Source organism: Bubalus bubalis, chromosome 7 (assembly GCF_019923935.1).
Source record: "Bubalus bubalis isolate 160015118507 breed Murrah chromosome 7, NDDB_SH_1, whole genome shotgun sequence".
Classification (NCBI taxonomy): domain Eukaryota; kingdom Metazoa; phylum Chordata; class Mammalia; order Artiodactyla; family Bovidae; genus Bubalus; species Bubalus bubalis.
Window position 1 is genome coordinate 80,745,474 of NC_059163.1, and position 25,883 is coordinate 80,771,356.

The following is a 25,883-nucleotide window of genomic DNA, read 5'->3' on the forward strand; positions in this document are numbered from 1 at the left end:
CTCTCACAGATGAAAAAAATCTGTGTTGACTGATGTTATTAGATTGAAAGTTTGTGTGTACCCAAAATTCATATGCTGAAACCCAATCCCCAGTGTGATGGTATTTGAATGGAACGACTTTGAGGGATGATTAGGTCACGAGGCTGGAGCCCTCAGGAGGTGGGATTAGTGCCCTTATGAAAGAGGCCCCAGAGAGCTCGACTCCTACCACCTGAAGAAGCTATAATATGGTCGTCCATGTATGAACCAGGAAGCAGGTCCTCAACAGACACTGAATCTGCTGGCACCTTAATCCTGGACTTTCTGTCTCCAGAATTGAGAGAAGAAAATGTCTATTGTTTAAACCATCTGGTCTATGGTATTTTTGTTGCAGCAGCCAAACAAGCTAGTACAACCCATATCAGAGGACAGCAGTAATATAAATTCAAACAGCCATGGTTTAATAACCACCACATTGCTAAACTTTAGCCAACTCAATTAAAAAATAATCTGTGATTCTCAACAGATTTGCTTACCTTCATCACCTATGTCTTCTCTATTTAACACCACAGCAGAAGAATCTCCATTAATGATGTCCAGGAAGAAGTCTGCAGGGTTATTATAGGGCTCACAGTGGAAACCTGCAAAAGAAGGTAACTCAGGTACACAAAAATTGATAGTCCTGGTAAATAAAGACTGTTTTAGAGAGTGAGGAGGTGCTGCTAGGGAAGACAGAATCTAATAATTTCTCTCTCATTTTTCTTCTCTCTCCTCCCCTCATTAATTTATATTTTCTTTTTATATATTTAATCACACAATATTTCAACAGTTTTCTGACTCTTTGCAAAACAACATACTCCAAACCAACCTTGGACTATTAGAAAGTCTTACATTAGAGCTTGGTCCTTACCCATCATAATTCATGAGACCTGAAATAGCTAGCAATATGCTCTGGTGCTTATCAGAACTTCTTCAAAAATCTAGACATGGGTCTAAGGAAAGAAAACACATTGAAAAGCCATGGAAAGACTAACATTCTTTAAAGCAAGGCAACAAGCAAAGCCAGCTAAGGCACAGGACTGTGTTTGGGAGAGGCCTGGGGCATGTTCTGTTCTTCAAGTTCACTAAGAGACTGCTAGAATGCTAGTACCCACTTCAGCAATGATTATTTCTGCCCCTACTAAATTCAGGTCCAAATGGTTATTTATTATGCTATTATAATTCCAATATAGAGAACAAATCACCAGAACAGCATTCTCAAGAGAATGTAGCTGGGACAGCACAGTTGAATGCTTACCTTTGACCTCTCCTGGCACTATAACAGGGAAGAACAAATCTGACTCCATACTGGATCTATTTCTTTTACTTTAACCTTTGTATTCTATTGCTTTTGCTACAAGTTAAGAATGTTGCCTGTAGCCTGAAATATATGGGATAGCTCATTCTCCAGGGTCTGATCTCTAAAGGTATAACACTTTTCCATTCATATAGAGATAAAAAGTTCCAGAACAAAGAATAACATTTGTCTTGTTGGAGGTTTATAGGAACACCATGACCAGACCCACACAGACAGATGCAAGAACAAAGGATTCCAACACCAACAAGTTTGCAGCAATCAACCACACCCCCTTTCCTTTTAGTATAAAAGAAGCCTGATTTATAACATGGGTAAGATGGTTCTTTGGGATGCTAGCCCATCATCTTCTTGATCTGCTTGCTTTCCAAATAAAGTCGCTATTCCTTGACCCAGCAAATTATCTCTTGATTTATTGGCCTGTTGTGCAGCAAGCAGTATGAGCTTAGACTCAGTAACAACCTGATCATCTGAACTCAGCTTTGCCTATAGTCTAACCCTTAGGTTCATCTCCCCAAAACTCTAGACCCATGTAGACTTAATTTTAAATGATAGAGATTAAAAAAAGACATTTTAAAATATGGCTGGCAAATATTTTACACTATATTTGAAGTCATGGAGCATCATCTATAATCATATCCAAGTACCTCTAAAACAAAGTAGACTGCATGAGTCATTTAAAAATTATATATTTCCATTTTAAATAGAATCAGGCAGTCCAGAACCATCAGAAATGTTGGCCCATTGAAGTCAGACTTATGACTAGCCATTGTATTGACAGGTAAGTTGCATACATGCTAAATCCACAACCTAATATCACTAGAAAATTAAATATAATAGCATCTCCATTAACCCTCACCAAGGAAAACCAATATCCCATGTAAGGGAAGAACATGATAAACCTTAATCTGTATTAGCTAAGAAGACAAATAACTTAGGGACATTAGATCTTTCCAAAAATATCTATCTAACAGAAAACTGGCCATGAGGTCAATATATTTATTGAACTGTTAGGGGAAGGTCACCAGAACTGAGGACAACAGATATAGCCCCATTAGAAACACACACACACACACACAAAAACATATGTATGCATGTGCATGTACTCAAACAGGACAAAAAAGAGACATAAATAACAAACTGGCACTGCAAAGTAAAAAAAAAAATTCTAACACCAAACTAACCGAAGATGTTTCGGAGCAGTGGAAACTGTGATATATGTATATCTACTCAAAGATCAAACAGCCCTCCAAGTGACTCCTTTGTTCTCCTTTAGGATACTATTAATGAAGGATCTTACAGCACAAAAAAGGCAACCATACCAATGGCTCCAAAGTAACCCAAGGCCTCCTGAGCAGGCCCATGGAACATTAGTCTTCCTGAGGCCAACAAGGTGAGGCTATCAAACAACTTGAAGATGGAATAACGAGGCTGATGAATGGAGAAGATGATTGTCCGTCCTTGTTTAGACATCCTAAATTAATAGTGAGAAGATAACAATGAGTCATTAAACATCTGAAACTTACATTTCTTGGTAACATACTTTATTACTCCTGCCTTTAGATCATTTATTCCTCATTCAACTTGATTGTCTCTTACTAACTTCTCATCTTATATAATCTATCTGATAATTAGGGAACCTAAACTCAATGTTTTCATGAAACTAGGGTTTCTAAAGTGTTTTCCATGGGCAATCTAGAATCAATCAGAATATTAATTAAAAATGTATATTCCTGGACAGTCTACTCAGACCTGCTGGGTCCAGGGAAGCATATTTTAACAAGCAGCCAGGTAATTTGTAAGTACACTCAAGTTTGAAAACTTATTATGAACTAAATCTTAAAACAATGGTCATATGTCCCATCCTTATTGATCATTTATTTAAGTCTTCTGGCTCTTTCGGAACTAGTTTTCAATTCTCTGCCTTAATAATACAATTAACATTACTGAGTACTGACTATATCTTTTTTTTTTTTAATTTTTTTCCTTACAATAACTTTATAAATCTTGATTTTTAATTTACAATATTGTATTGGTTTTGCCATACATCAACATGCATCCACCACGGGTGTACACGTGTTCCCCATCCTGAACCCCCCTCCCACCTCCCTCCCCATACCATCCCTCTGGGTCATCCCAGTGCACCAGCCCCAAGCTTCCTGTATCCTGCATTGAACCTGGACTGGCAATTCGTTTCTTATATGATATTATACATGTTTTAATGCCATTCTCCCAAATCATACCCCCCTCCCTCTCCCACAGAGTCCAAAAGACTGTTCTATACATCTGTGTCTCTTTTGCTGTCTCGCATACAGGGTTGTCATTACCATCTTTCTAAATTCCATATATATGCGTTAGTATACTGTATTGGTGTTTTTCTTTCTGGCTTACTTCACTCTGTATAATAGGCTCCAATTTCATCCACCTCATTAGAACTGATTCAAATGCATTCTTTTTAATGGCTGAGTAATACTGCATTGTGTACATGTACCACAGCTTTCTTAGCCATTCACCTGCAGCTGGACATCTAGGTTGCTCCCATGCTTTGTTTTTATAGATGACCTCATCTAAATTCTCACAATATTGTTACAAAACAGTACCAATAATTTTACCTTTATATAACAGATAAGACTCAGAGAACTAAGCAATGGCTCAAAGCATCACAGTTAGAAGGGGCAGGCTGGGATTTGATCCCTGATCTAATACCATGGCCAAAAGATAGTAACTCCTATCTTCATACAGGAGCTACTACTTATGGAAAGAAGAAAGAAAAGCCAAAATCACCACTTAAAAACTATTACTGAGAACAATAAACTACTATTATTACTAGTAGTATGAGAAGAATCACATCGATTTAAACATTTTCTGAGTACTATATGCTAGCCATGGATACAAGTTTGTTCTACCTCAAAAAGACCAATTGTTTTGATACAAGGAGGAATAAAAGTAGCTGAAGGTGCTTTGTAAGCCTAATAGGAGACTATAACCCATCTGAAGCTGATGTAAGTAGTGTATCAAAGGGACTGACAGGGAAAGAAGGTGGAGAAAGACAGCAAACAAAATGTGCCATAACATGATCTACTTCAAAAACTGCAAGTACTTCAGTGTCATTGCAGAGCTGAGGTGTATGTGCAGAGGCAGGGACTGGAGACTGCAGAAAAGACAGCAACGAAAACCAGGCCCATGATGAATCCTGTCACTCAGAGTTGGCTCATTAGGCAGTAGACAGTTAAGGAGCCAGTAAAGGATTGGAAGCAGGGAGGTGGACTGGTGTGAGAACTCTGTTCTCCATGTGTGGTCTGAGGTATCAGTATTAGTATCCCCTATTAGAAATGGAGAACCTTGGCCTCCCATTCAGAGATCTAGAATAAGAATCTGCATTTTAATAAGATCCCAAGTGATTAGTATACACAGTGGAACTCTAGACAAATGAAGTTAAAGCTCTCCAATGTGAGGAAAGATGCGTGTGAGCTAACTAGTCCAAAACATAATGAAGCATAACACAGTATGATATTCTATGTCAAGTCATCATTGCCAAGAAAAAAAAAAAAAGCAAAATGGCTGTCTGAGGAGGCCTTACAAATAGCTGTGAAAAGAAGAGAAGCAAAAAGCAAAGAAGAAAAGGAAAGATATACCCATTTGAATGCAGAGTCCCAAAGAATAGCAAGGAGAGATAAGAAAGCCTTCCTCAGTGATCAGTGCAAAGAAATAGAGGAAACAATAGAATGGGAAAGACTAGAGATCTCTTCAACAAAATTAGAGATACCAAGGGACATTTCATGCAAAGATGGGCTTAATAAAGGACAGAAATGGTATAGGCCTAACAGAAGCAGAAGATATTCAGAATAGGTGGCAAGAACACACAGAAGAACTGCACAAAAAAGATCTTCATAACCCAGATAATCACGATGGTGTGATCACTCACCTAGAGCCAGACATCCTGGAATGTGAAGTCAAGTGGGCCTTAGGAAGTGTCACTGCAAATAAAACTAGTGGAGGTGATGGAATTCCAGTTGAGCTATTTCAAATCCTGAAAGATGATGCTGTGAAAGTGCTGCACTCAACATGCCAGCAAATTTGGAAAACCCAGCACTGGCCATGGAACTGGAAAAGGTCAGTTTTCATTCCAATCCCAAAGAAAGGCAATGGCAAAGAATGCTCAAACTACCGCACAATTGCACTCATCTCACATGCTAGTAAAGTAATGCTCAAAATTCTCCAAGCCAGGCTTCAACAATATTTGAACTGTGAACTTTCAGATGTTCAAGCTGGTTTTAGAAAAGGCAGAGGAACCAGAGATCAAATTGCCAACATCCGCTGGATCATGGAAAAAGCAAGAGAGTTCCAGAAAAACATCTATTTCTGCTTTATTGACTATGTCAAAGCCTTTGACTGTGTGGATCACAATAAACTGTGGAAAATTCTGAAAGAGATGGGAGTACCAGACCACCTGACCTGCCTCTTGAGAAACCTATATGCAGGTCAGGAAGCAACAGTTAGAACTGGACATGGAATAACAGACTGGTTCCAAACAGGAAAAGGAATACATCAAGGCTGTATACTGTCACCGTGCTTATTTAACTTATATGCGGAGTACATCATGAGAAACACTGGGCTGGAAGAAGCACAAGCTGGAATCAAGATTGCCAGGAGAAACAGCAATAATCTCAGATATGCAGATGACACCACCCTTATGGCAGAAAGTGAAGAACTAAAGAGCCTCTTGATGAAAATGAAAGAGGAGAGTGAAAATGTTGGCTTAAAACTCAACATTCAGAAAAGAATGGGATCCGGTCCCATCACTTCATGGCAAATAGATGGGGAAACAGTGGCTGACTATATTTTTTTGAGTTCCAAAATCACTGCAGATGATGACTGCAGCCATGAAATTAAAAGACGCTTACTCCTCGGAAGAAAAGTTATGACCAACCTAGACAGCACATTAAAAGGCAGAGACATTACTTTGCCAACAAAGATCCGTCTAGTCAAGGCTATGGTTTTTCCAGTAGTCATGTATGGATGTGAGAGTTGGACTATAAAGAAGGATGAGTGACAAAGAATTGATGCTTTTGAACTGTGGTGTTGGAGAAGACTCTTGAGAGTCCCTTGGAATGCGAGGAGATCCAACCAGTCCATCCTAAAGGAAATCAGTCCTGAATGTTCATTGGAAGGACTGATGCTGAAGCTGAAACTCCAATACTTTGGCCACCTCGTGAGAAGACCTGACTCATTTGAAAAGACCCTGATCTCTGGGAAAGATTGAAGGTGGGAGGAGAAGTGGATGACAGAGGATGAGATGGTTGGATGGCATTACCGACTCAATGGGCATGAGTTTGAGTAAACTCTGGGAGTTGGTGATGGACAGGGAGGCCTGGCGAGCTGCAGTCCATGAGGTCGCAAAGAGTTGCGACTGAGCGACTGAACTGAAGTCATCATTCTCTAATGAACACTGTTAATATAATTAATTACAGATAATAAAAATATCATGGATGTATTCTCTAACTGAACCTGAATCCCAGACCTGTTACTTGACATCTTCACTTACATGTGCAATTGATATCTCAAACTTAAAATGTCTAAAATCTTAGACATTTCCATCTTCCTGTTTCTTCTTATTCTAGCATAGGGGCTTGCTTACAAGGGCATGGACATCAGAAGAAGCAAGATAGGGTTTTCCCTGGTAGTTCAGTGGTTAAGAATAGCATGCCAAAGCAGGGGACATTGAGTTCTATCCCTGCTCCAGAAAGACCCCACATGCCGAGAGGCACCTAAGCCCATCTGCCACAATTACTGAACCGGTGCTCTAGAGCCCATACTCCACAAGGAGAAGCCACCTCAATGAGAAGCCTGTGCACCGCAACAAAGAGTAGCCACCACTTGCTGCAACTAGAGAAATTCCCCATGTGCAGGAACAAAGACCCAACATGCCCCCCCAAAATATATATATATCTATATAAAATAAGGAAATAAAACTTAAAAAAAAAAGGTAATAATATGGAGGGCGTGCCATATAAAGATGGTGTATCCAACAGTTTTTTAAAAATGGGGAGTAGCGGTAATTGTCCCAGAGGTGGTGAGCATAGGAAACCACCAGAGTGACTGGGAAACTGATTAAATTGAACAATTAAGTTAGTTTACTGAGGAAGAAAGGAAACATACTGAGATAATGGGAGCCAAGTTTCTCATTGTCTGAAAAGTCATTTAGAAACACGGAAAGGCAGAAGGCTAAAAAGAGCACTCAAGTGTTAGATCAGGATTGGAAATAATATAAATCCACTTAAAAAAAATATGTACACACTAATAGTGCAATAGTTACAAATATGCTTCTACATGTAAGTTCTATTCAAACTATTACACACATACATATAACATATTTATAGTAAATATATTTCCAAATAAAATATACATATGTATTTCTATGTTATATATACATACATACACATACACATTTCCTAGGTCTGTCTGTTAAGTGGGTCTAGAAGCAACGACAGTCCCATAGCAGTGAGCACACCAAGTAATCAGATCTTGGTTTTTAAATCATAGCTAAACTGGGAGGAACCAGGACTCCATGAAGAAACATCTGATACAGAAAAAGTACAAGATGAGCCTGGAACATCTTGCTGACCATAAGGTAAAGAAATGCTTAAAGAATGACAGGGACATGTAAAAATGACACAAAAGGCAGACTGAGGGCCAAATCAGGGTGAATTTTGTCATGAAAATAAGTAAGAATAACAGATTATAACCCACTTAATAAAAGGAGAAAATGAGTACACATATGAACAGAGAAGGAAGAAAGTTTCTTTACAGTAAAAGACCAATGAATACATGCTGAATGAATGATGTAAAAAGAAAATCACCACTTGGTTACCCTCATACTCATAGCTGATAGAGGCAGTTGTGAATATAGGCTAAAACTGGTGCATGGAAGATTTTATGAGGAACGGGATACTGGCCTAATATCTGATTATCTCCCCTAATAAAATACTAATCAATTATAAAGGGAAAATAGTTATTTCATAGCAGATAAAGCCAGCAGATACCAAGATGACCAGCTGATGAAGGTGAATACCACCCATGATGGGAGAAGTCAAAATCACACAGCCTGATGTTATCACTGAGCATACAGCATCATTTCTGCAGCATCCCTGCCAAGAATTCATGGCATGAGTCTGATCATGAGGAAACACTGGGTGGATACACCTTGAGGGTCTCCCTATGAAATGTACTCTCAAATATGTGTGAGGACGTGAGAAGCAGGGAAAGAATAAAGAACTGTTCAGGATTAGAACAGACCAAAAAAAAAGGGGTGGGGCAGGTTCTGGAGATAATCCTGAGCCAGAAAGGGAAAAAAAAGACACTTCTGGGGCAGCTGGGGAAGTCTGGAGCTCATGGACTGGATGGGGACAATATCATCAGTGCTGTGGACTCTGTGGCTGGGAAGTGTGTAAGGTGGCAAGGTAGTACTTGGTACTACTCTTGTAACTGTTCTGGGAGGTTGAAGCTTTTTAAAAAAGATGTCCAAAACTTTTGAAATTTATCCTATAACCATGATTCTCCTCCCATCTTCTTTGTAAAAGTAAATGACATGCTTTTTTTTAAATGAATTTATTTTTACTTAAGTATAATTGCTTTACAATATTGTGTTGGAGTCTACCAAACATCAACATGACCCAGTCATAGGTATACCTGTGCCCCCTCCCTTTAAACCTCCCTCTCCATCACACCCCTCTAGGTTGTTACCGAGCCCCAGTTTGAGTTCCCTGAATCATAGAGCAAATTCCCATTGTTTGCCTAGTTTACACATGGCAGTGTATATGTTTCCATGTTACTCTCTTCATACATCCCACCCTCTCCTTCCTTCTCCCTCTGTAAATGACATTCTTTACTCCATTCTTCCATTTTTCAGGCCCCAAACCTCAGAAGTTATTCTCTCAATAATCACACCCTACATCCAGTTCTAAGCTAATCCTGTTGACTCTATTTGGAAAACAGACAGAACCACCTACTTCTCCCCCTCTCCCCACTACCATCCTAGTCAAAGCTGGCATCATACCTCAACTGTATACAAACAGCCTCCTGACTGGATTCCTCCCACTCACCCCTGACCAATTATACAGCCTTTTCTCTACATAACTGCTGGTCCTCGGTTCTACAACTATCTGAACGCTTGCCACATCACCTAGACATTAAAAGCCATAGTTCTTAGAGTGATCTATAGTCTACATAATCTGCCAACCACTCAATCCCATCTCATGTCCTTTTCTAACTGTTATGAACTGAATCGTGTGTCCTCAAAATTCATGTTGAGGTCCTGACCCCTAGCACCTCAGAATATAACTGTATTTGGAGAGAGGCTCTTTACTATAAAGAGGCAGTTACGATAAATAAGGTCATATGAGTGTCATCATTCAATCAGGACCAGTGTCCTCATAAGAAGAGGAGATCAGGACATGGATACACAGAGGGAAGATGAAGTAAAACCACAGAGAGAAGACAGCTATCTACAAGCTGAGAAGAGGGACCTCAGAAGAAACAATTCTGCTGAATGCCTGGTCTTGGACATCTATACTCCAAAAACGTGAAGAACTAAATTTCTACGTTAAGCCATCCAGTCTGTTATACTATGCTAAGGCACCCTGAGCAAAGTAATCAATAAGTAACACCCACCCGCCTCCACAGCTTACTGGGTTCCAAACACAGGAGCCACACTCTGCCCCAGGGCCACTGGCTGTCCCTCCACTAGAACTCTCTACTCTCATATACTCAGGTCTTGTTCACTTGCTCCCAGCTCAAGACCTCGTGGAGGTCTTTCCTGATCATTCTATATATGACACAGCATCTCTATTCCACCATAGCCATATTTTGCTACACTCTCAGCCCACCTTGTTTTTCATGAAACACTTACATTTGTTAACTGACTTTCCCTGCAACCAAGGAAGACATTTCTGTCTGTTGTGCTTACTGATGAATCCCTTGCACCAAGAATAATACCTGGTACATAGCAGGTGACCACGCAGCAGATCAGTGAAAGAATAATATTCTCATAGCATTTACCTCTTCAGGAGCAAAAGGACAGCATTTGCTGTGCTTGAATCTAAGCCAGTTGTGGGCTCATCCAGGAACAAGATGGATGGATCAGTAATAAGCTCCATTGCAATACTAGTCCTTTTTCTTTCTCCTCCAGACACACCACGGATAAACTGAGTTCCAACCTAAAACACAAATATCATTATTAACAATAGCATCCTCTGCCACTATCATTTGTTGAGCTCCTAAAATGTTCCAGCCCTAAAAGAGTTACTTAATCACATCATCCTTGTTTTCTCAGAATAGCAAATAAATGACAATATGAGAGAAGAGGCAGGCTTCTCTTTAACTTGAAGAGTAAACTGAGGTTCAGGTCAGAACTGGTAAGATATGAAGCCTATGCTTTATATGTTTCTTAAGAAGCCAAACATTTAGTTTTAAGACAGTTAAGCTAGAACACTAAAAGATTTGGTCTGAAATTACAGACCAAAAAGGGAGATGAAGATAGGAGCAGGGAAGTTGAAAGCATCTATAATTGTTAGTCTTCTTATAGCCTTCTGATACCCCCACCCCATCCCCAATAAAGTCATCAGTGTGGCTTGGTAGCTAGGAAAGTTCACCTTCTATTATACCACATTAGCACCTCTTATATCAAACTGAGCCCTCCTTTACCTTAACTTACTAAGGAAGTCCTGACTCATTCTACAGGGCAACTGGATGAGTAGACTATTCTACAGGGCTATTCTACATGGGAAGGTAGACTATTCTACAGGGCAATTGGCCGGGTCTTTTCAACCAGTCAGCGTTACTGTGTGGTGGGGGACCAGGAAGGTTTTGGGGGAGAAAGGAGGTAGGAAATAATTCTTATATTAATAGTCATCAATATCCTTCTGTAAAAGATGTAGAGCCAGCATGACTAAGCTCAGGAAACAGAGTATACAGGTTAGATCTAAAGGAATAGATTCAATATGAAGTCAGGTTCAATCATATTATCACTTCAATTCTTATGAGTCCTCAAAAAGATAATAATCAAGTGCTACTCATGCCCATGATTGGATCCTCTAACAACTGACCTGTAACAGACATTTTGGAGAAAAATGAGGAAATGTGAATGAATGTGGCTTATAGTCCATACCAGATAGCCCATTCTCCAGGATCTAACCTTTAAAGGTCAGAATGATTAGACTTTTCCATTCATACAGAGATAGAAAGTTGCATAACAGAGAATAACATTTGTCTTGTTAGAGGTTTATAGGAACATTGTGATCAGATCCACATGAACAGCTGCAAGAACAAAAGATTCTGACATTAAGAAGTTTGCAACAACCAATCACACCCTCTTCCTCTTTTATTATAAAATAAGTCTAATTCTAATTTGGGTAAGATAGCTGTTTAGGACATTCATCCACTATCTTCTCAGTCTGCTGACTTTTCAAATAAAGTCACTTTTCTTTGACCCAACAATTCATCTCTCAATTTACTGGTCTGTCACATGGTGAGCTATACAAACTTGGACTCAGTAACAACTAAGTAATCAGACTATTCTCTCTACATTTGTCATGCTTAAAATTTCATAAAAACTGAAAACATTAAGTGAAGTATTTCAATTAATTAGATAAATAAATTCTAAGTCAACAAACTGTTTCAGCTTGTTTTCCTTGGAAATCCATGCAAAGAATGGGTAATGACTGCCTATTGGTAGAGAACTTTTAGTTAAAGGTAAAGAATGGTAAATACTTTATTGGAAAGACAATATCAAATAGACAGAGCTAATACAAAGGAAATCCAATCACTCTCAAAATGAATTTAGTGGAATATGGTGGCATAATACAAAGGAAATCCAATCACTCTCAAAATGAATTTAGTGGAATATGGTGGCATCTCAGAGTTATTTTTCCAAAAAAAATACAGCAAAATATACTTTGCATTAAATAATGTCAGAAAGTATCATCAAAACAGCAGCCAGCAAAATACCCCCATTCTTTGTTACCTCTACCACAAGGGGACTAAACTAGAGCCATTGCAAGCTGAAAAGCTCATCTTCACCAAAAGATACAGACGTTTTCCAGAAAATCTTTTTATACCTAGTCATCAACCATAAAGGTTACTCATTTATCTCAATTCTCCTTTCCAAACTTGCATAACTCACAAAAGGAGTTACTTTACTCTCCTGCCTACAACTGTTATATCTAAAGCCTAAAATAGACCAGCATGTAACAGTCTGTAAGTAGATACTGGTAGAAGAAAGGGAGAGGGGAAGTGAGGGAGGGAGGAATGGGAGACAAAAATGTCAAAAGAAAGACTTCAGAAAAACAAGTTGGAAGCTACACAAACTACAAATAAGTCCCTAGTTTGACTGAATATAATTTTGGAAGCCAACTGACAGCAAAGTGAAACATACTGAATCCTTGAATTTTCATCATTTATGAATTCCAGAAATATAATTCTCAAAAGCAATGGAAGAAAGCCTCATGGAAGAACAGAAGAAGAACAACTACAAGGGGATAAGAAAACAGGAAGAAGGAAAGTTAGCATGAAGACACTGAATGAGACGCGACAACCAACCAACCGGAGGGGGGATAGGATCAAGAGCTGCAATCACAGAAAGGGTCACCTGTTCACAGCAAAGAACACTTCCACATACTAGAACACATTGCCACACTTGCTGCCCAAGAGTTAATCACTTTCAGTTTTTTTTAACCTGTTAACTTCCATCTTCATGTTAGGTAACCAGTCACTTTTCTCACAGCTTCAGAAAGCAGCCACTCTTGACCATACATATTATAGAAAATCTCTGAGTAAGTCATACTATCCACACAGGTGAGGTCCTATTTGCTGACTATGATATTATCAGTTTTTTCCACATTACCTTGGAATCTGCCACTTTATCCAGACCTAACTCTTGAATAACCTTGTTAATCCGTTCATTTTTTTCATAACTTGTCATAGTTGTTGGAAGCCGAAGGGCTGCTGAGAACTGTAAGTTTTCTCTCACTGTCAGAGTTCCCATCACGACATCATCCTTAAAGAAAAAGGGCATTTTAACAAGATATATCAGGTCTTTTCTAATACCATCACTCTGTAGTATATCTAACTTATCCACAAAAATAAGATACCCAAGTTCTAACTAATAATGAACTTGTGTGTGTTGTGTGCTCAGTCATGTTCCACTCTGCAATTCTATGGACTGTAGCCTGCCAGGGTCCTCTGTCCATGGGATACGCCAGGCAAAAATACTGGAGTGGGTTGCCATTCTCTTCTCCAGGGAATCTTCCTGACCCAGGAATGGAACCCACATCTCTTGCATCTCCTGCATTGGCAGGTGGATTGCTTACCACTGTGCCACCTGGGAAGCCCCAATAATGAACTTGCAATTAAACAAATTACAATAACTCCATGTTCAGACAGCTGCATAGCCTGATGAATTAATTTTCATTTCTAACCTGTATACCCAGAGAGAACACAGGTAATTATGATTACTACTGACAGACATTTATAGAATGCTTTACACAAGGATTATATAACACTGTTCTAAGCTAGGGGAAGGACAGAGGTGAGGGTAAGGCAAAAAAAGTAAAATAGTAATGTGTTTTAGAAATGATATGATAATAAGAGTTGATACTACTGCCCTTACAAGGGTCATATTCCAGACTTTCTTTTCGTTTAATACTATTCTGAATCTTATAGGATATTATGAAAAGCGGGTATAAAGAAAAGTTGTTTCTATGATTATGTCATGTAGTCAATTGGAAGCACACTCAACTATCAGCCAAAGCACTTGCCCATATAAAAAATCAGAAGAAATCTAATAGGTAAAGTCACAAATACTTACTTGTACCACATAACCTGAGTTACATTTAAAATTGGCAGGTCGAGGTGCTCCATTGATCAAAACATCTCCAGATAATCCATGTGGATCCTTCCTTGCAGCTAAGATATCTAACAACCTATAAAAGACATATGTTATTGCCTTTTTTCCCCTCCATATCAGGCTTTACCTAATTTGAATCCAAACTAACAGATCAAGAAATTACATGGTTTAACTAAAATTATATACATATATTGTAAATCTTACCTTCTTTTTAAAAATTATGTGCTATAATAAAGCCCAAAAATATGAATGTAAAGCTCTCTTACCTGATCCAGCACAGACCACCCAAACTGCCCCCTTGGTTGTCTGACCTTGGGGGTCTCCAGGCAGGCAATGTGCTCCTTTGCTTAAGATATAAGCCTTCACTATGCCGTTGGCTCCACTCCCCACTTTCAATTTTATCCCCTTCCTTTTCCACTCCATAGCTCAAATCATAGCTGACAGCTGTATGCCAGTCACCTTATCGAGTCCTGTTAGTGTCCTATTAGTAAAGCTGACCTAATAAGACTTCCTCAGGACACAATCACAAGCTAGCACAACTGCACCTTATCCGTAGCAACCTGTACCAAACCAGACATGCAGAAAATGTTCAACAGACACCTGCTCATACGAAAGTGTTCTTTAAAAGCACCTTAAAACTGGGGGTGGAGAATAGGTGAAGGAGATTTGAGAGGTACAAACCTCCAGTCATAAAATAAATAAGCCACAGGGATGTAACACACAATATAAGGAATAGGGTCAATAATACTGTAATAACTTTATACGGGGACAGACGGCCTGACTTATGATGGTGATCATTTGATGAATGCAAATGTCAAATCTCTATATTTGATACATGAAACTAACATAATATTTATGTTGACTATAATTCAGTTTTTTAAAAACCACACATGAAAACTACAAAGAAAAAGCTTACTTATACTGTTATACTCACGAAGATTTGCCTCCACCTGTGGGTCCCAGAATGGCATTGAGGCCAGGTTTCATGACTCCACTGTAAATGCAGAAATATATCCAGTTACTGACCCAGTTTAAAACCAGTTCTATAATTTAGGGTTTGTATTTAATACACTCAATGAAGGTTGATAAAATGATAGAAAAAAAAAAGCACAAATCAACTCTTAAAGGAAAAAGAAACTGAACTGTTGAGTAATAAAAATCTAGCAAACAACAAAGAATGTTAATCACTAGTCAGGACTTAAAATAAAAATGACTTGGGCTCCTCTAAACTCACTTATTCTCTACACCATTTAAACTTTTTTAGAAAAGGACACAAGAACTTTCAAAGTTCCCTGACGTAACAGATGTTGGTGAAGCGTCTCTGTTACACTTACTCTCCTCTCACAGTGTAAAATAAAGTGCATAGTAAGTCTTGAGTGACGCTTGACGATTATTATCTTCACATCATGTGACTCACTACCTTGTCAAGTTCTACACAATTAATGTCAGTGGATTTCTAGAATCATCAGTAGTAGTGTCCTCATTGCTTAAATCTAGTCAGAGAAAGAAGCAGTAAACCTGCAATGAAATTCAATGGCTAGAATAAAGCACCTCAAGGGGGTTAAAAAGAAAATATCACCAGTTCTTAACCCTCACAAAATTCTTAATCAAATTAGAAAAGTAAAATATATACCCTCAAGATATATCATTTTCTTTCTTGTAAAGTATAAGTAGAAATTTATACTTATTTCTTAGTTTAGAAGTGGTGGGACGAGATACATATATATATATATTTTCTGGTGGCTCAAATGGTAAAGAATCTGCCTGCAATGCGGGAGACCTGGATTCGATCCCTGAGTTGGGAAGATCCCCTGGAGAAGATATAGGCTATCCACTCCAGTATTCTTGAGCTTTCCTGGTAGCTCAGATGATAAAGAATCTGCCTGCAATGTGGGAGATCTGGGTTTGATCCCTGAGTTGGCAAGATCCCCTGGAGGAGGGCATGGCAACCCACTCCAGTATTCTTGCCTGGAGAATCCCCATCCCCATGCCCCACTGTAGCATGGCAGCTACAGTCCATGGGGTCGCAAAGAGTCAGACACAACTGAGTGACTAAGCACAGCGTGTGTGTGTGTGTGTGTGTGTGTGTATAACTATACTGATTTGTGTTGATATATGGCAGAGACTACCACAACATCGTAAAGCAACTATCCTCCAATTTTAATAAATGGTGGATGCCACTTCCTACAGTAGATAACCTTTAAGGATATACAGAGATGGTGTACACACAGCATGTTCCAAACAGACAAGGCAGATGTTTGAGGGTAGTCAATATTCAGACAGAAAGCAGAAGGGAGGAAAAAATTAAGGTAGTGTTGACGGTTCTGAGTCACAAGAAGAGGGCAAATATTTTGGTTTTTATCCTAGAGGTAGACAGTAGAATGGTTAAAGAGGATGAATGGGAGAAAGAATTAAGGGCAAGGCCTCCACAGTTATAAAGGCATGATGAAATAAGAGGCCTATGAAGCCCTTCACAACTCTGATGACTAAGGCCAATCTCTCTTTGAAACTGGTAGGCAAGTCAAAATTTATTCCACAGAGAAAATGGCATTTATTCCAAGTGGAAGTTCCAAAACCAAAGGGTATTCCATTCCCACATATTTTCACAGAAACAAATTATTTGATTACACAAGTGTTGTGAGCGATAAACTTTACAATGTGCCTCAGTGCTTCCAATCAAGAGGACCTCAGCATTTATTGACTTTTGAGCTTGCAACGTCAAAACTGTGAAATGGCTGGTACTAGGATGACAAGTACGTTTCACTTTGCTCATCAGCTGAAACACTGGCAAGTAAATGAGTTAGGTAAACCAGGAACAAACTGTAAAACAGAAGAATCTCTTATTTTTTCAGTGACCTTTCCCCACAGATGTAAAAGACATACAAATGGTTGAGTGAACTTTCAAGATGCATTTATCAATAGCTCTTAATGTACCCGATATAAGCTTGTTATTCATTAAGACATCATTGTTAGGACTTCCCTGGTGGTCCAGTGGCTAAGACCCTATGCTCTCAATGCAAGGGGCAGTTCAATTCCTGATCAGGGAACTAGATCCCACATACTGCAACTAAGATCAGTGAAGCCAAATAAATAAATTAAAAAAAAAAAGATTTAATTGTCAGAAAATCTTTCCAGGTTTTAAAAATATCTCCTCAAATTAAGATCAAGCAATCTGAAATAATTAATTCTGAACTGAATGTAAACATTCTAAGAGAGAATTTTACAGGTTCTTGGAGACAACAATAGCAGACAATCACAACTGCAACAGTTCCAATGCGGAGCAGTGGCTAATTCTCCCTTCATTCATTCAACACAGTTATCCAGTGTCTACTGTGTATAACAAGATACTCTTCTAGGACACAGGTCAAAGTTGAGAATCAATGTCCTAGCCTGAGTGGAATTTACATTCTAGTACAGCTGGTCACTTGTCTTCTACTTCTATAAATGAAGTGTTACTGGAACAGAGCTACACTCATTCATGTACATGTTATTTATAGCTGCTTTCATGCTACAACAACAGAGATGAGTAGTTGCAACACAGATGGATGGCCCATAAAGTAGTCTATGGTCTGTACTTCCCTTGTTTCCCCACCCTGCCCTCTGCCCTACTGTCATCCCTCAAAACCAATTCCCCACCCTTAGGTACTGCTTTACAGCATTTATATGCAGAAAAGTTCCCCTCTTTATACCATAAAACTTTGCCAACAAGAATTATGTCATCTTGTCCTATCCCCCACCCCCAAAGCATGTAGCACAGTGGTTTACAATGGGTAGACCACCTAAATACTGATACATGAAATGAAACCTAGCTAAAAGATTCACATCACACGTATTACTTTTTAGTGGATAATGGGTTAATCCTTTGATCTTGGGTTGCAGTCAATGCCATTCCCACTGCCTGGAACATGACCCTTCTCCACCCTCTACATACACACACACACACACACACACACTCCCACACATAAGTGTGCACATATACAATTTTCACCTTTTCTCTCTCCACACCTCCAAACCTCTGATTTAGGGTTAGTGATATCCACAGTGTCTTCTAATCCTTCTATTACAGTAGAATGACACAGTGAGGTATGCTAGTTGTCTGAGTCCCCCATCAGAATAAAAGGTTTCTAAGGACAGAGGACACATCTGTCACTAGCATCTTGCACAATGTCAAGTACCTAGTAGATATTGGACATTTGTTGAATAAATGAGTCTCCACATTTCCATAAATGACAATTACTTATAGGAAAATCAAAAGAAATATTTTCAATAAAAACTAATGTCAAGAAATAGGAAAGGGACTTCCCTGGTAGTCCAGAGGTTAAGAATCTGCTTCTCAATGCAAGGGACGTGGGTTCAATCCCTGGTCAAGGAACCAAGATCCCACATGCTGTAGAGCAACTAAGCCCACACAACTAGAAAGCCTGCACATTACAATGAAAGATCCTGCATGACACAACTAAGACCCAATACAGTCAAATAAATAAATATTATTTTAAAAAGAAGTAGGAAAAGTTTATGAAAAATAGGTTTTGTCTGATTGGGAAAAAACTTAGTTATATTCCCTATTTGTTATTTGATGTTCAAATATATCAGTCATTTCTATTAGACTTCCACTTCCCTTCTCAGTAGGAAGGTGATGAAAGTGGGTAGATGTACAGCAATGCCAGTATCCAAGAACATAGGCTGCAAAGGGAGGTGGGAGGAAGAGGGCAACAGGTGAAGGTGCAGGAGTCTCATACTGAAGAATAAGAACATTGATTGAGTAAACCAGTAGGTAACTCAAAGACAGTGAGAACCAGGCTTGTCAACATTCTGAAATGATGTTTCACAAACATGGATATGTGGAAAGAACATTGGAGTATTAGACAAAAATTGGAGAACGTAATAATGAGAAAAGTCATGGGTTTTAATCTACATACACAGATATAGAAAGTTTTAGATATATGTGTAAGTAACACACGTGCATATACTGAAACATACATATGTTCCCTAGGTCTGTCCACTAAGAAGTCTAAAAGCTATAAGAAGTCTAAACCCTAATAGCGATAAACATTCCAACCACCCAGATCTTGGTGTATAATTATTTCCATCCTCCACAAAAAGGAACATCAGCTGATTCCAGGTCTGACACAGGTTAAGTACACAATGAGTCTGAAACCTCTTGCTATCCAACAAAATATTCAAAGAATGAGAATATGTCAAAAGAATGAGTTAAAAAAATACAGAACCTACCCTGAAAGTTTCTCACTGACCAAATTAGGAACAATAAGAGTATCAAGACAAATAATGACAATAGTGCACTACTGTTGAATGCTGTTGAATAAAATACAAATCTATGGGTCTATATTTATACCAATACAAATATAAGAGATGGTGAATGAAGTTCTTCCTTTTACTAGAATGCAAACTAATACATACAGAAGAGATGGATGAAAACAGAAAGTCACATTTTGGTAAATATAGAATAATTAACTACCAAAGCAGATTGTTCCTGCTCATTCAGGCAGGGGTCATCAATGGGGGCTAGAGCTGGTAGGTTGAAGTTTAATGAGAAATAGAATTTTGGAATAATGTCACAGTATCTCTCTCGTAAAATCTGTCAATTACAAAGGGGAAAATGGTGACATATGGTAAAGAAGGCTGGGAGACATTAACATAACCAGATGACCAAGATTAAGGGGTGGGACAGGAATAAACCAGCTTGGATGAGACTGAAGAGACATGATGTGGTTGGTGGCCAGTCAACCATGTGAAGAGCATGGTTTACCAAGGCTCCATAAGACCCATCACTGTGTTCATTATGAAGCTACACTTCCCCTGAGCTTACTATAGACAATGACCTGTGTTTATCTAAGAGAGGGTCACTATTTCTAGAAAATATACACTGGAGGAGTTAGGAATACTGGAGCATCATACAGACCGCTTGCTCTCAAGTGGTTTAGAAAAATCTTAGTGACAATGGGTAGATAAAGAAACAAAGTGATGAACAAATGCAGTGAAATATTCACAGCTGGGAATCTGGGTGACAGGGTTATATTCCACAAGGTCTAAACTTGAAATGATCTCACAATAAATTATTAATTTAAAAAATTCCCAAATAATATAATGGATTTCCCTGAACATGATAAGATAGCCACGCAGCCACTGGAATGGATCACTTATTCTAGAAATCTTAAGCTTTGGTGAGAAAAAAGTTCAGCTGCTGGGTATGGAGAAAAACTAAGCAGGAAGATTTTTATAAGGAAGTAAAATCTCATCTTTTTGAATTCATATAGTCAGATTTTATTTTAGCATCTGCTCCCCCAGAGGGAAATGAGAGTCTATATTGATTCTACAGGTGAGATTATAAAATGTCCAAAGGAAAAACAAAAAATCAAGATCCTCATCAGCTTTTCTGGAACAGTTACTATTTTGAATGCTGATGGTGCTATCAAACATGAATCAAATATGAGATAAATGAGAGCACCCTTTTCCCCATCCCAGAAACTCTACTTAGTTGAAGCCTGCAGATAGGGAGAACATAAAAAACACTACTGCCTAAACCAGTAGTGCGAGCAAGCAAGCAAAAAAAAAAAAAAAAAACAACCTTGTATCCTTTTAACTGTAAAATTTGAAATGATTACAAGATTTGACTGAGTTTTTATGAACCTAGAAATGCATGTAAGGATGAACTCATCTGTTGCTAAAATGCACACCACTGAACCATAAAAACATTATGAAGCCTTGAGCAGATGATGCTTTTAGCGTATCAAGTTACTAATTTACTACCTTTAAAGCATAAGCAAGGTAAATGTACCCTGGAGCAGTGTATATTTTACCAACCTGTACATATTCAAATCATTTGTTACCTTTTACTTATCAGCACAAAATCTGAAGTGACCAGCATTTTTCTTGATTATTACGCTCCACCAAAAAAAAAAAAAGTAAGCTTTACAGAAAGGTCAGTCAACGCTAGTCTAGATATGGAACAAAAGATAAAAGCTTTTCATCAATTATTCCTCTCCTGATACACAGAGTTTCTCAACATAAGAAGGTGGTACAATCTGTGTTACTGCATACAGAAAATTTTATTTAATTCTACACCACTCCTGGAGAAGGCAATGGCACCCCACTCCAGTACTCTTGCCTGGAGAATCCCATGGACGGAGGAGCCTGGTGGGCTGCAGTCCATGGTGTCGCTAAGAGTTGGAGATGACTGAGTGACTTCACTTTCTCTTTTCACTTTCATGCATTGGACAGGGAAATGGCAACCCACTCCAGTGTTCTTGCCTGGAGAATCCCAGGGATGGGGAGCCTGGTAGGCTGCCATCTCTGGGGTCGCACAGAGTCGGAAACGACTGAAGCGACTTAGCGGCAGCAGCAGCAACACAGCTCCTGGCCTTCTGGCAACCTAATCAATTTTAGATCCCTGATGTTTTTTCCCAATCCACATCCCAAAATTCTCTCCCCTGTCATTTTCTAGCCCTCTGGAAGCAGTTGGCTGCCAGTAATAGAAAAGACCACAGTCGCATATAACGCACTAAGAAAACGTGAGAAGCATCTGATTCCATACAGGTTTGTAGCTGTACCTGGCCAAAGGGTTCTTAATAAACCATTCTTCCAGTCTTAGAAAGCCAGAAAAAGCTGTTTGCTTTATCTAGGAATAATTATTCCCCTATTAAACAAAAAAAATTAACAAAACACATAGGCTGTGCTATCTAAGCAAACCCAGATGCACTTTCCACTCCATAGAGAGGAAGAATCCAGCTCGTATTTTCTAGAATTCAGAAAAACAGTAAAACCCTAAAGGCTATAATATATGAAAAAGATATCTTGGGACCCAGTAGATACTAAGTGCTCATTTTCTCCCTACTCTATTGCCCACTTTGCCACCATTTAATGCATTAGTTGCTGGATGAAGAGAATGAAGAATCAAAGTTTTGTATTAACTTGGATTCTAAACTATAATTAAATATTAATTTGGATCCTAAATTCTCTTATCACTTTGGACTTCAACTGCATAACCTAAGCTAAGATATAGTTTATATCTTAGACTTAGTTTATAGTCTTATATTTATATATACTTAACATGTGATCCAACCCTTTCATTGCTAGTTTAGTCAAATGAAATGAAAGCATGTGTCTATATATCTGTATAGACTTGCACACCTTTATGTGCAATAAGCAAAACCTGCCAAAACCTGCATGTCAATGAACCTACTTAGATAAAGTTCAAGCACATACTTGATATTTGCTAGTATTTCTTTCTCAATTGTTTTCCGACAAAGTAGAAAGCCAGTCTTCACTTTTACTCGATAGCAGATGTTATGAAAACTTAACACAGCTCCTTCAGTTAATGTCTGGAGGTCCTTAGAGGTTGTCTCTGGAATGCCGTTGGTTTTTTTTGACATTGGGATAGAAACCTCGTAACTATTGGATGACATTTTGAGCATTTCTGCCTTCCTGTGGAGGGAAAAGCAACAATAAGTTGATAGTCCAGGTAAATGAGACTGTAAACAGTAGTTAACAATACACTTAAAACAAAACTGCTTTGGTACAAATTCCAGTTATAAAATAAATAAGACCTGGGGATATAATGTGTGGCACAGTGACTATAGGTAATAATACTGTATTGTATATTTGAAAGTGGCCAAGAGAGATCTTAAAAGTCCTCACCATAAGAAGAAAAAAATGTGTGACTTTTGTGTGTGATGGATATTAACTAGGTTTATTTTGGTGATCACTTCACAAAATATACAAATATTATGTCATTATGTTGTACACCTGAAACTAATGTTATTATGTCAATTATTTGTTAAAAATTTTAGAGATCAAAAAAAGTTTAATGTAAAATGCCTTATTGGTCATTTTATATTGACAACATGTTTTAAGTAAAAATATTTTGGCTATGTTTGATACAATTAAATGTATTTTTAAAATTTTAAAACAAGTCCATTTTAAACTTCAATGCAATAAGTAGCTCCATTTCCAATGAATAGGCCATATCACAACAACAATAACAAGCTTGGAACCTACATTAGGGAGGCAGACACAACTCTGAATATATAAACTCCAATTAGATTTCAATTAAGCAGCTAACAAGTAAATAGGGAGAGTATGAAAATTACTCAAAACTCATGAAGCAGGAAAAGATGAATGGGAGTTAGAGCTGACTTTAAAAATATATTATAATATGACTCAAGATCAGGGACAGACTACATGATCACCATCAATCCATTCTTACTTGAGTGTATGACATAGATATTACAAAAAGGGGGGTGGGCAAGCAGTCAGGGACAAGAGACATTTCTTTGAATTTAAAGCTCCTGACTTTACATCTCTGGTTGCTATGTTCCTTTTTTTTTTTTTTTTTTTTTTTTTGCTATGTTCCTTTAATCAACTAAGAAGACAAACTCCAAAATTGTTTGGAATGATAAACTCATTTTCTTAATGGGCAACATATAAATTCTAGGAAGGTTTAGAATTATGTATAAAAATGAGAAAATCAAACCAAGAGTTAAGTAGTTAAAGAATTTTAAACAACAGGTGAGTATTAAATTTATAAATGAAGTTTAAAATATTTCATTTAACAAGTTAGAAAAGGCCCCTTTATAAGGATTTAGAGTAGGATCTTAAGGTGAACTTAACAGCTTGTGCAATAGCTTTGAAAAATGAAACTTCCATAAACTTGGTTTTAATTCTTAAAAATCAAAGTAATCAATGAAGAACTTTCTCTCTGGCTACTGTAGAGTAGCTGGTCCAAACCAATCATCCTCCTACGGACAACTGTAGAAGCAGACAAAATACAAGATGCAGCTCTTTGAAGAATGTTTTCTGATGGGTGTAACCAAAGCAGCCAGGACTTAAGTATCTAAAACTCTGGAAAAGAGAAAAGATGAAGCATTCCATGCCCAGCATTCTTGAGGCCAATTACACATATATGGGGTAAAACCCAGAAAAACCAGGCAGAAAGAAGCTGCTCAAAAGCTGAATGAATATATTTAAGTAGCCTCTCATTAATAGGCGGAGAAGGCACTGGCCACCCACTCCAGTACTCTTGCCTGGAAACTCCCATGGACAGAGGAGCCTGGTAGGCTGCAGTCCATGGGATCACTAAGAGTCAGACACGACTGAGCGACTTCACTTTCACTTTCCATTTTCATGCATTGGAGAAGGAAATGGCAGCCCACTCCAGTGTTCTTGCCTGGAGAATCCCAGGGATGGAGGAGCCTGGTGGGCTGCCGTCTATGGGGTCGCAGAGTCGGACACAACTGACGTGACTTAGCAGCAGTAGCAGCTCATTAACAGGGAGACAAAGTTTGGAGCTGTGAGTTTACCAGTTAAAAATACCAAGTTTTTGAGATCGTACCAGTAGGGCTATGACCTGAAAATATGAGCAACCTAGAAACAGACCAGCCTTTACTCAAGTAATGTGATCCACTCATATTTTGCTAAAAGAAATTTAAATCTATTCCAAAGTCATCATCAACCAAATTTTCAATCAAAAATTACCAAGCACGCCAGAAAATAAGACCTAATGTTCCAAAACAAGAAAATAGAAGTAGACCCATAAGTATTGCAGGTTGGAGTCATCAGACATCTGCGTTAAAATAACTGAGTAATATGTCTAAGAAAATAAATGAAAAGATAGGCTATCACCAAAGAACTAATCAATAGTTTTTAAAAAATCAGTAGATGAGTTTAATAGCAGTTTAGATACAGACTGGGAAAGAATTAGTGAACTGACAGACTTCCATGTAGAAAACATCCAGATTGAAGGGTGTATGAAAATTATCAGCATGGAAAAGAAACAAAAAACTCCAGACTGAAGAGAATGAAGAAGTAGCTTTTTTTTTTTTAAACTACATAAAAGAGCTAAGAAACATATGAGATGTGATGAAAAAGATCTGGCATACATGTAACTGGAGACCTGAAAAAGAGAAAATAAAAATGAAGCAGAATCAGTGTTTGAAAAAATATTGGCCAAGCATTTTCCAAAACTGAAGGTATCAAGCCACAGACTGAAGGAGCTCCAGGAACACCAAGACAGGATATGCATAAGAAAACCACACAGACCTGAGCATATCATAGTAGAACTTCCCCCAAACCAAAATAATCTGTAATTGTTCCTATAGCCGGAAACTGCTCTATTGTTATCACATTTAAAACATATTCCATTTTGGAAACTGCAAAAGTAGGAAACCACTTATAGACTGGCACCCAGGAAATTAAAAGAGCTTAGTTTTAATCTGTGAGCACAATGAATGGTAATAATTAGCTAAAGCCCTACTCTCTGAAAGCAGTGAAAGAGAAGGCTCAAGGTACAAATAACTATGGAGACCTTGCATATTGACTTTGTAAACTTCTTAAGCCATCCCCCATGTCTTCAAAAGCCAAACTATACTAGCCTGACACGAGCAATTGCTTCTCTTGCCATTCCCCATTTGATGTTCAGGCTCCAAGGACACTTTCTAACACTCTCCCAAGGCTGTGTGTGTGTGTGTGTGTGTGTGTGTGTGTGTGTGTATAAGGACACTTTCTAACAATCTCCCAAGGCTGTGTGTGTGTGTGGTCAGTCTGTCCAACTCTTTGCGACCCATGGAATGTAGCCTGCCAGGCTCCTCTGCCCATGGAATTTTCCAGTCAAGGATACCAGAGTGGGTTGTCGTT

The 25,883-nt window shown here is 38.4% G+C and overlaps 1 protein-coding gene across 9 annotated transcripts in view; it reads right to left on the reverse strand.

Moving 5' to 3' along the window:
• ABCG2 (ATP binding cassette subfamily G member 2 (Junior blood group)) overlaps positions 1-25,883 on the reverse strand; it is a 123,805-nt gene that overhangs the window by 19,677 nt on the left and 78,245 nt on the right. For 7 of the 9 annotated variants that reach the window (XM_006042277.4, XM_006042278.4, XM_006042279.4 and 4 more), the window contains 7 exons: positions 22,458-22,676; positions 15,169-15,228; positions 14,196-14,310; positions 13,233-13,385; positions 10,391-10,548; positions 2,656-2,807; positions 516-620 (listed from right to left, as the gene is read on the reverse strand). In XM_006042277.4, the coding sequence (XP_006042339.3) occupies positions 516-620; positions 2,656-2,807; positions 10,391-10,548; positions 13,233-13,385; positions 14,196-14,310; positions 15,169-15,228; positions 22,458-22,666 (952 nt within the window). In that variant the 5' untranslated portion in view covers positions 22,667-22,676. 9 annotated transcript variants of the gene reach the window in all.